Raw genomic sequence first — 12,525 nt, 5'->3', positions numbered from 1 at the left:
GACAAACACAATGAAAAATTCAGAAGCATTGGAAAAATCAACTTCATTGTGAATGGAGAACTTATAGAACAAGTAAGACATTTCATCTACTTAGGCACGATTTTTAGTGAAGATGGTAAGTTAAATATGGAAATAGACAACAGAATCAACAAAGCTGGTATGGTAGGAAGTCAATTGAATAAATTTATATGGAATAAGAGAGAAATTAGTCAAAACACTAAATTATCTGTATACAAGACAGTGTTTAAATTAATTTTAACTTATGGATCTGAGAGCTGGGTTAGAAGTATAAGACTTGACCAAAGACTAGAGACCGCAGATATGAGAGACTTGAGAAAGATTAGGGGCATGAACAGATGGCATCAATGGCAATATCATATTAAAAACGAGGATATTAGGAAAGTACTTGATATTGTCAGCATCCAGGAATGCATTAACTGAGCTAATCTCAGGTGGTACAGTCATTTAAGCAGAATGGAAGAGGAAAGATTAGCAAAACAAGTGTTCTTTGCCAGGTTGGAAGGAAAAAGACCCAGAGGAAGACCAAGATATAGGTGGATTGACACAGTAAAAAGTGCCTTAGAAGATAGAAATATAAGACGTGATAATATTGAAGTCTTGACATTTATCAGACTGATTTGGAAGAAAATTGTAGATAGAAAGTTAGTAGTGATGTAAATATTTCATGTAGTACTATCATATCCTGTACACTCCTTGAGGGTCATCATCATCATCATCATTAGTGTTCTGTCTCTTGACAGGTCCAATGGTATAACTCAGCAGATTCTCTTCCCCCCAATTTCCTCTTTCTCTTGCTTCCTCTTTCATTTCCTGATATCTTCTGGTTCCCATTATATCATCAAGCATCGTTAGTCGTCTTCTTCCTCTTGGTCGCTTTCCTTCAATTTTCCCTTCTGTCATTCTTTTTAGTAGGCTGTCTCCTCTTAATACATGTCCTATCCAGTTATGCTTTCTTCTTCTTATGGTCTTTAGTAAATTCCTTTCTTCTTCAACTCTTTGTAATACTTCTTCATTGGTGATTTTTTCAGTCCACTTTGTTTTCTCCATAACCACATTTCAAATGCCTCCAACTTCTTTCTTCCTAAGTGTCCATGTTTCTGACCCATATAAGGTCATACTCCAAATATAGCACTTAATAAGCCTTTTCTTTAGATTTTTATTCATTTTATTAATAAACACATTTTTCTTGCTATAAAAGGCATATTTTCCTTTGTTAATTCTTTCTTTTTATTTCCATGTCACATTTACCATTTTCTTGTATTATACTACCAAGATATTTGTATTATCTCACTTGCTCTACACTTTCTCCATTAATCATCACCTTGATACTTCTGGTTTCCTGGAGACTCTCATCACTTTTGTTTTCTTTGCATTAATTTTCATATCATATTTCTTGCATATATTTTCAAATTTTGGCATTAGGTGCTGTAGTTCATCTTCGGTATTAGCTAATATTGCCTGATCATTTGCAAATCTAATATTTTGTATTGTTCTTCCTCCAATAGTGATTCCTCTTTCCTCTTCATAAAATGCTTCTTTTATAATTTCTTCTGCAAATATATTGAAGAGCGTCGATGACAGCCAGCATCCCTGTCTTACACCTCTGCCAATCGCACATTTTTTAGTTTTTCCTACTTTTGTCTTTATTATGGCCGTCTGGTTCATATATAATTCAACTATTAACCTTCGTCTCTCCAATCTAAACCTATTTTGCGTAATATTTCCATCAGATTTTCCCATCTCACCATGTCAAATGCTTTTTCAAGGTCGATGAAACAAATATAAACTTCTTTATTTACTTCTATATTCCTTTCGCATATGGTCCTCATTACTCCAATTGCATCTCTGGTTCCTCTGTCTTTTCTAAATCCAAATTGATCATCCCCCAGAAAATACTCCACTCAATTATACAATCTTTGATTTAATATTTTTAGCAGTACTTTGAAGGCATGTGAGAGTATGCTTATAGTTCTGTATTCACTGCACTTAGCAGGATTGCTTTTCTTTTCATTTGGTATAAGAATACTCTCTGTGAAATCTTTAGGCCATACTCTTGTTTTGTAAATGAGGTTGCAGAGTTTCCATGTTTCTGTTATACCTTTGTTGTTTTAGATTTCACTAGGTATTCCATCCACTCCTTCCATCTTTCCACTTTTTAATTCCTTAATTGTTGTTTCTACTTCTCTCTTTAGTATTTCAGGACCTCTTTCTTCTGTTGAGATTTCATTTTGCTCTTCCAATTCAATTTTTGTTGGTCTTTCATTTTTTGCGTAAAGTTCTTCGACGTATTCCTTCCATCTTTCATCCTGTATTTCAATATCATAAATAGGTTTTCCTTGCTTATCTTCTAATGGCAGATTTCCTATGCTTTTTTTTAATATTTGTAATTTCTTTTGCTTTTTCAAACATTTTATCATATCGCCCCTTTTTTTCCATTTCTTCAATTTATTTAAATTCTGTTTTCAACTAGTCCTCTCTTGCTTTATCAGTTTCTCTTCTCAGTTCATTATTTAATACTTTGTATTTTCTTCTTCCCTCTTCAGTGTTTACATTTTTCCATCTTCTTCTTTCTTCCATTTTTCTTATCATTTCATTTGTAATCCATGGCTTTTTAATTCTTTTCCCTTCCACAAAACCTATCTCTTCAGCAGCTGTTTCATATATCAAGTTTTTCAGTTGATTCCATTTTGCATTAATCCATAGTTTCTTCAGATATATTCTCTTTGTTCCTTATCTTATTTTCCAGTTCTTCTCTGAATTTCCTACCTGCATCTCCTTGGAGTTTTTCTAGGTTTCACCTTTTCTTGCTTTTACCTTTGTTTATTTTCTTATATCGTATTCTTAATTCCATAACAATAATGACAAAAATTCCATAACAATATACCATTGAGGATATATATCAGGAATTTGATGAAGATGATGATGATGATGAAGTTGTGCATGTGTGTCTCATCGATGATATTTAACTTTGGTGATATTAATTTCAAGGTAATGTATATCGTTCTCAATGCTGATGAGACTGTATTCGTATCGTTATGAATGAATGCACATCATGGCTGCATCTTCTTATTGCAATAAACTTATTTTTATTAGTACTGTATATGTTAACAACAACAACAACAATCAAACTTAACATGCAGTTTTTTAGGTATTGCTGGTCACTTCGACGCAGCAAAATCACGAAGAGAATATATTATGTTTGTTCAGTACATGTTTGAGACCACCTGTGTGAATCCCCCCCCCCTTATTGGAGGCCTGAAGTAGCTTAAAAAATAGGTCCATGTTTGGTCTTCAAATATGGTTTCGGCCCTGGTAAAAAATATAAAACATATATAAAAATAAACATAGGGAAAAATCCTTAACCCGCCTACTCTAAGAATGTACTATAGGTTCACAAATAAACCTTTCGTACATGGAAGCCACATAAAAGGGATGAAGGTGCTTCGGCTGGATAATTTAAGTCTATTTTCGGTGTCGAAGGAACTCATTATGACATGAACTTCAACTGAGTTTCAACTGAAAATTATCGAAGATAATATTTTGTCAAGAGTATAATATTCCTCTCGCATAAGAACTATTAATTTTGTAAATATGTACGAAATACAAATTACCCTTGCGTGTTTCCAGCACTATATTGTACTCGGATTTACAATATTTACATTAACATCTTTCATGCAGACTAAACTTCCTGCATTTAGTTGACATGCAGTTTGGAAAGCTTAAACCGGATATATCCGCATTTACGGGTATATTGAAAGAAGGCACGACTGGTGTTCCACGATCTTGATTATTTGAAATGACAGGAAGGCGATGTGTCACGTGTTGCAATTGGGCCATAATAAATAAATATGTATCATTGTCAATCGCTATCCATGCTTAAAGAGTAAAGGAAGATACGCACGTTACCTTTTGAAAGACTTTATTTAACGACGATTGCAACTGCATCAAACAGCAGCACAGTCACTGCCTTCATACATAATAGTCCAATTTCTGTATTTGTGTTCATTATCGTTTATTTTCCACATTTCCGTGTCGCATCGGCATGAAAATTTTCTTTTTTTCTGCTGTCAATTCGCTTTAACATTTAATATAATTCATATAAAATGAATTTGCACACATAATTATGGGTGCAATAATTTACTGCACTTTTTTGATTTCTTTTCCCCATTGGATTCACGTAAATTGTTAGTGTTGGCTTCCTGGCTGCACTAACATTCAAACCATCAGCATTTCCGCAGGGGTACGAACCATGGCATGCATATCTACTTATTGCGATGTAAATTTTAGGAGTTTTTAGTAATATGTACGGCATATTACTAAAATGCTTTTCACGTATAATTTATCTACAAGTGTGAATAACTCTCTATGTTTAGACACACAGAGAGAGAAAAGAAAATTTTCGTCTAAATATTTTAAATGTTCAAATTAAGGTAAAAAATTCGTATAACGTTTTTTTTTCATCTTAAATTGCAAACAAAAACAAAACATTAACTAAACAACAAAATTCCACGTAAAAAGATCTCGGATATCAAAGTCCACGTGGAGTTTAACATCCGGTATCGGATCTCAGTAGCAACATCAGTGACGTGAACCACCGCTTACAACAATCCAAAACAGTTCTGTTATCCTTCACTAAACTTCAACTGCCATTCTATTCGACTATGCCTCAATTTAACATCCACATTACAACATGCGTGCTGCTTTTCTCAAGAAGGGCGGAAGGTGGGATTTTTTTCGTCATATCTGATACCACGTGCTAAATCAGACCTAGATTCCAGTTTATATGATCTGCTATAGATTAAAATTTCCTTGCCCTTTATTGCTTTTATTTACCGCCTTTTCGATTCTCCTAATTCTGATTATTATATTGATATTTTTGATTATTTATTTCTTTTTCTCCAGATTGACCATCTCCCAGCTAATCTCTGCTTCGTATCCTGGGGAAATGCATTTGTACCAATTAGGATGATCAGAAGAATGGAAACAACAATCACACAATGGAGAAGTGACGGATGTTTCCACTCTTCTGATCCAATATTTGTTACATAATATTTAATTATTTAATTTAATTGCTATATAAAATATGATATTTCTTATCGCTGAAATGAGTGTCTTTATTTGGCACTCATGCAAAACCCGTATCCCTATCCCAGCAGTGATTCTCCAACAAATGTGAAAAAGCAATCCAAGAAAAAAATTCATCATACATTCCATGGCTTCAGTTAAATCTTCCAGCCTCTCAGTCTACATTGTGGTTCTAGCAACTGTGAAAATGCATCAATAAATTTAAAGCAGACCTTTTAAGGATCAAATGTACCACTGATCAGATCAAATAAATTAACAGTGAATGAGATGAAGTCTTAAAATGAAAAAAGAAAGAAGTGTAAATTATACGAATAAAATAATAACATGTTTAGAATATATTTCAAACAAGGGTGAAAATTCATTCCCGACTTGTTTCTGATAACTCTCCTGTAGCGAGTGGGAGAGTGAATGTCTGGAGTCCGGTGGGCAGTATCTTCAGAGAGATTAATAGAAACGGTATGTTTGTTCCAAGCACAATTACAGGAACTTTGTACCACCATCTTCTTAAATCCCAGGAGATACATCTTCAATGATGCACGGGTAATGTATTTAGGTATAAGATAGATGTTTCGGTATGGATAGATGTACTTAGGTATACTTAATGTACTATATGTACTTATCTAATTTATTTATTTCTCTTATTCATCTAACCATTAACGGGAAAAGTCTACATGATATATATATATATATATATATATATATTAGAAAAATTTTAAATTTACAAAAATCTTATTTAGAAAAATATATCTTCCTGATGCTGTTTTTGCTGCACTAATGAACTAATATACTGATATTTGTAGCTTCACTTTTCAGGTCTTCCACAGAGAAAACATTCAGGTCGGAAGGAGGAGAGGAACGTGCCAGCCATATAACTCCTGAGAGAGAGAGAGAGGCACTTTCTTTGAAACTTGCATCTCGAAACGTCATACAGTTACACAGTGGCACACCCAGAGGGGGCAGAAGGGGCCCGGGCACCCCGCAAAGAAAAGGAAGAAACACTAGAAAATTTTCCAAAAATCTTTTCCTAATTAAAATTCATTTTTTTAATTTATATCGTGTTGTGTCTTCTATTTCTATACTACTTATGAATTAGCGATCACTGCAGATGCTCAGTCATAGGTCGTATGCGATGCGTAGTGTGTATTTGCAAATCGTCTACTCAACTCCCCCCCCCAGGTGAAATCCTGAGCGTCCGGCCCCCTCCAAGATTAAATCCTGAGTGCGCCACTGCAGTTACATGGTGACTTGTGGCTCTTATCTTGCTGGAACTTGGCAGCTTTCAAATCAACGCCCAGTCTTTGTAGTTCGCAAATGAAGGTCAGCAGCACGTGCAGATATCGTGACCTGATTAGCGTTATATCAACCTCTTGATATAATGATAACGCTTTATCACTTTGTTATGTTGCCGAAATATGCTGAATACTTTTTTTAAAAAAATGTCACTTGTTTGTAATTTATTAGAACTCAAATGCTAATAATAAATATCATTGTAATATGTTTGTGTAGGAATGAAATATTATTCTAACTTCTCCTAAGTTGCTTTGTCTGAGAGGATATTCCAATGTTACTAAAATTTTAAAAAGGGATACGAATACTAAAAGTTTGGAAAACACTGCGCTAGATAAAAGGATCTACATATTTTACTCTATGTACTCGTTGGTTTTTACATCCAGTAATACATAATAAAATTCATGGTTACGAGAATCGCATTTTTTGAAATGGTATGGATATTAAAGCAAATATGAATGAAAACGAAAACTAACGTTGTATGACATATATGTAGAGTCAAACAGCCGTGCATGTTTAACTTAAAAGACGAAAAAGAGATTTTAGGATGACAATCTGATGTGAATGAGTAATAAGAAGTAAATTTATAAAAAACGATCTAACAATAACAGTCTTTGCAATAAACGTATAAAAAAGTATACAAATATGTTGCAGAAATTAATTGGAACTGGTATCATTTTGAACTTAACTTGAACTGGTATCATTTTGGGCGATTATCGTAAATGCCCATAAACGGTTGCTATTCTTTCCCGTTATCTCATTTGAAATGACAAAATCCCTCTTTGTTTGATTTTTTTGTTACAAAAATATGCACTGTTGGCCCTGCCATCTCGAAATTTAGTGCGGCATCCTACTCGACTATGGCAAGATCAACTGCGTCCAGGAAAAAGGAATAAAGAATGATGATATCGTAAAACCAGGCAGTTTTCAGAATTGTTTTTAATAAAAATCATAAATAAATAAATAAAATAATAACTTAAGGACTTAAGAAACGTCAGGTAACTTTATTACGACTTTTAATACGACAAATAATGGGTGGAGAACGAGTGACACGTAAAAGGGTGACGTGAAATTCTCAAAAATGTTATAAGTTGTCCCAGCAGTGGTTTTTTCTAATCCTAAATCTGTTTTAACTGGCTTTATAGATGCCGGGGTAGTTACATCTTGGAGGTATGACAATTCGTTATGCGATTGTGTACTTGTTTGCTGTTTGTAGTTCATTCCAGAGCCTTCATCACCAGTCCTTGTCATTTAAATGCTTTGGATTTTCTTAAGAAATTTGTTATTTAATTCGGTTATAGTGCCTTGTAGACTTGTATAAGATTTACTAAAGAAACGACAATCATTTGAATAAAAAAAACAAACGTAACTGGGATACCAATTTAATATAATTTTCTTTGATCATTTGCTGCATATGAACAACACTAATGATAGTACACAATCTTGTTGGATATTCTTCAGTTCTCGCTGCCAACCCAGAAATGGAATATAAGCTTAATAGTATTATGTATTATGTTTCATTTATAATAAATAATTTTAATACTCAGAAGTTTTTAATACATAATCTAATGTCTTTGCAAGATCTACAAAAAATATATAGTGATACGATATATTCCAATCGGTTCACAAGTATTTGCCTTATAATAAAAATCTGCAATGCGATTTTACAACTTTTTTTAGTTTAAATCACAAAATTTGAAAGCATTAAGGGACGCACAACATCTTAAAGCATATTGGGCACATTAGGTAATGGACTCTCCTATTAAGGAGAGTCCATTACCTCATTACTAAATAGCACCAAATGCAATGGTAACTGGAAATAATTCCAATTATCATTCATACTCCGAAGAACCTGGAGATCCAACACTGTAGTGAGGTAGGATTTCTAATTTTTTTGGCTAGTCGCATTGTCAAAATACTATTACCACACTGCTGTAACAAATGATCTTCATTTTTTTTGGTTTTGGTGTCTAGCGCTGTGTTTTCGGATTATGTTAACCTAAGCCTACCACCCCGTATTAGAATATCCTTATAGGTGAACAGCCTTTCCTAGATGAGATTCACATAAAAAAAAGATAGTTTGATGACATGCTCAGTATTCGCAGAAGAGTATCGCTTGACTTTTCTTACAATTTTAAATGCTGAGTGTACATCACAGCCATCGTTGTTTGCACTAACAAATGTTTTCTTCATTTTCTTGAGCTGTAATTTAGAATAATAATCTGCACATGCCAAAGAGCAGTTCGTTGTCCTTCCTCATTTCGCCAGTGAAAGTGTAAAAGAATAATGAAATCACACGCTTACTGTTATTGCTGATATCTCTTTTACAATAGTTTCTACGTTATATATATTATATATATAATATATAACTAATTATATCCAATACTCAGTATTGTGCCAGCATTTCACCTACAAGCCTCAGAAATATAAATAAATATTAAAAAGGGAGAAATCGCTTGCTCACGTCTCGATCTCCTACCATATTGTTCCAATTATCATTCCAGTGTTCATTGTGGATTTACTTCTTTTTTTTTCTTTTTTTTTCGGTATACCGAGTCAGTCTACTTTACATATGTTAATGAGATAATTTCCAGTTCTCGCTAAAATCAGGATTCCAATTATAATATTAAAGAGTAGATAAAATTAGTATCGAAAGGGGAAAAGAGAAATGTTTATATTGGTTTTAATGGATTTTGTTCGGGTCAAATTCATATTTAAATCTTAGACGTAAAAGAAAAGAATTCTATCTGCGTAAGGAAAGTATGTAAGAAATTTTCAATTTCACCCTTAAAGTTTTGTTTTATTTTATTTTATTTATTTATTTTTGAATTCTCAAAAGCAACCAACTGCTACCATAGTGTTAGCACTTGTGGCTTATACCATACATTTCGTTGACGTATTCCGAAGCTCTTTTACACAGCGTATAATTTTTAAGCAAATGTACCAGATATGAGCATAACTATTTATCATTGTTTTGCTTATTTTGTAGAAGGTTTGAAGATCACACACACACCTCCTTTTCACAGTGACTATACTACTTAAAACATGATACACGAGGCTTAATACGATAGGAGGCCTTGAAACAGGAGCATTACATTCTAATTGCCAATTACACAACATTGTGTGTGAAGGTTTCACTTTGCTATTGGTTATATTAACGTTTCCTCTGTATACGTCTCGTGTATAGGATTGATGAAAATAATCATGTTCAAATTATGTATATTATTTCTGGGAAAACTCCCATGTTACTCCTCTTAAGAAACTATTATAATTACGGCTATTTTGCCTGCTTCAGTTTAGGAGTGCACCTGTTTAAATGTCATTGGCTATTTACTCATGGATTCTTAGGGCATTTGTAGATGTAAATTTACCAAAAAGTATATGTAGCATAAGGAAGAGAAATTTACACATACCTTTTTTTCCCCGTTCCCCCTCCCTATATAAAAAATCAACCCTTTCACCTTTTCCCCCACCCTATATAATATAATAATATAATATATATGTTTATATATATATTACTGGAAAAAACCCGGGTTTTTCTAATTTAATTCTCCCAAATTGCCTACCCCCCCTCCCTCCACACACTCAGTAGTTTTTGTACATCGCAGAAAGAAGAAAAGCCGCAACACCCAGAAAAAGGTATGTGTAAATTTCTCTTCCTTATGCTACATATACGTTTTGGTAAATTTACATCTACAATGCCCTAAGAATTCGTGAGTAAATAGCCAATGACATTTAAACAGGGGCACTCCTAAACTGAAGCAGGCAAAATAGCCGTAATTATAATAATCTTGTTCAAAGAAGAATGTGCTTTTTAAGAAATGCAGTGAATGAAAAGGAAATAATTTTATCTTTTTCCATAGTTATTTAACAGTAGAAACATTTTGTGTGAACCTTGTCACGAAGATATGATAGCGTTGCTTTCTACAGTTAGTCAAGGCCAATGTGAAGATATGAAACACGCATGACGTGTGCTTTTTCTTTCTTTCTTTGAAGTAGCTTATTCTAGCTTGAAGAAACAGTCTGAATAAACAGATAGTTTCCTGTCACAGGACTGCACGTTGCATCGACTATGGCTGATCTAAAAGGCAAAGTTGTTTTGATAACAGGTAAGATTTGTTTCGCCCTTCATAATCTTCGATTATTCATTTTGCTATCCCGAATTTAGAATAATAACGAACAATAGTACCAACCAACAAACAAGTTAAAATTTTACTAAGAAATTTCGTCTTCTTTATTTGCTGATGTTTCTTTTTTTTATTATTGATTTTTAATATGTTACCTCCCCCATGAGATGTAGCAAGCACGGTAACACTGCCTGAGAGGAGGAGAGAGCGTAGAGGAAAGGGGGAAAGGGGGGGGGAAGAGAACATAGCCTTCGTCACAACTGAAAGAGGCATTTCCCAGGAACAGGGGTTCTCTTAATAAAAGATGAATACGAATAGCTGACGTAAGAAGGAAGGAAGTGAGAGAATGAGAGTAAATGGGGATTAAATTATCTTCTCATGAATTTCATACTGCATTTTAGTAGTCTTGATCCACAAGCTCCAACTTTGAGAAGAGTAATCCATGGATGGCCAGATTTCAGATTGTTATAGCATTAGTAATGTTTCAGGTCAGAGGACGCCAAGTATTGTATTAGTGTAGTTGTAGAGTTAGCATGCTAGTTTCAATCATACCGTGGGGTCGATGTTTCCTTTTTATCATCTCTAGGTGGGAGATGAATTTCATCGCCAGGTGTGAGACCATCGCCCAGCTTGAAGTGAATTGAAAAATTCAATGTCCAGGCTCCAAAACACGTTTTTCGTATTATGTAAAAAATAAATAAAAAATACCAAAAAATATAAAGTTAATAAAAAAATCCTCAGCCTATCCATATGAATGTAGTGTAGGTTTAGAGAAAAAATCTTTCTTGAGTGGAAACTATATAAAAAAAGATGAGCAATTGCTACAAATGTCGTGTATTTATACAAGTGAACCTATGAAGTGTATTCGACCCAAAAATATACATATGATTTAACTAGAAATATGAATATTATCAAAGGCAAAGGAGGGTAAAATGGGAATGTTCTTAACAGAAATAACTTTCTTAGTAATGTGTTTCTATAGCAGTGAAGTTCAAAGTGTTGCCCCCCCCCCCCTCTGAAGAATGGCAAAGAGATCACTGTTTAATCCATGAATTATGGGTAATTTTGATGTTTGGAATATATCAACACTACCAGGTTAACCAAACGAGGAACAGGAATGGAGTGAGATGAAGTGGAGTGCAGTGTACCATCATAAGCAAAACTACTGATAGCTATCCAACTGAAGTTAGTGAAAGTAGTTATTTATGTGGAGAAAGAAGGGCATGGGGAAAAGCGATAGAGATCAGGTACATCTGTAAAAATATTTATGTAGCTATAAGAAGTCTAAATATTTTTTACAAATTTTATCAAGGTCAAGGACTTGTAAATAGATGTATGTTATATGTAAATAATCGCAATGGGAATTTGTATATTGCTCTATGCCAAATAAGGGAATATTCTAGAAGGGTGTAGTATTAAGGCAATACCTTGCCATTAGTAAACAGTATAATTTTAGAGCTTTGTTAAGACGTCAAACTTTGTGCGTGTTCTACATGAGAAGCTCAAGGTCAGTGCTAGGTGGACCGACAAAAGCTTCAAACGAATATCCGCTGCCAGAACGAATAGGATTTAGGGAGTGTAGGAGAAAAACAAAGGAAGGGTCAGTCAAAGAAAAGGATCAAGGGATTTCACCAAAATGTTCGGGGTTCACATATCTCCGCACAAGGATTCGGAAGTGACTGAATAAAAGGCGTGGGCGAAAAGATCGTATCATCGGTTCGAGAAATTTTCGTCAGTAATCCAGAGGGAGTGATCGAGAAGTCTCCAACGGTTGTCCGGCAGATGTAGGCCATCTTCAGGATGGCCTACATCTGCCGAGTACGCGACTTCAAGAGAAATCATGCCCGTGATCTAAAAGAAAGATGACGAGGAGCCAATCCGCCAGGCAAAGCTGATTGTTGACGACGAATTGATGAGTTTTCGCCGGGAGCTGTTGCCAAAGGGAAGAAATTGCTCCGTTAATCCAACGCGCATGCAAGCATTCCACAAGCCGATAATCTTCACC

At 34.3% G+C, this 12,525-nt stretch overlaps 1 protein-coding gene across 1 annotated transcript in view; it reads left to right on the top strand.

Moving 5' to 3' along the window:
* The first annotated feature begins 10,349 nt into the window (after positions 1-10,349).
* LOC150101373 (uncharacterized) overlaps positions 10,350-12,525 on the top strand; it is a 36,071-nt gene continuing 33,895 nt past the window's right edge. The window contains exon 1 of the mRNA XM_090400590.1: positions 10,350-10,502. Within this exon, the coding sequence (XP_090256716.1) occupies positions 10,466-10,502 (37 nt within the window). The 5' untranslated portion in view covers positions 10,350-10,465. The remainder of the gene's footprint in view (positions 10,503-12,525) is intronic.

This window comes from Typopeltis vanoorti, chromosome 11 (genome assembly GCF_054136105.1).
Source record: "Typopeltis vanoorti isolate ZY-2024b chromosome 11, IOZ_Tvanoo_1.0, whole genome shotgun sequence".
In the NCBI taxonomy this organism is placed as follows: Eukaryota; Metazoa; Arthropoda; class Arachnida; order Uropygi; family Thelyphonidae; genus Typopeltis; species Typopeltis vanoorti.
This window is presented reverse-complemented; position numbering and strand designations above follow the sequence as displayed.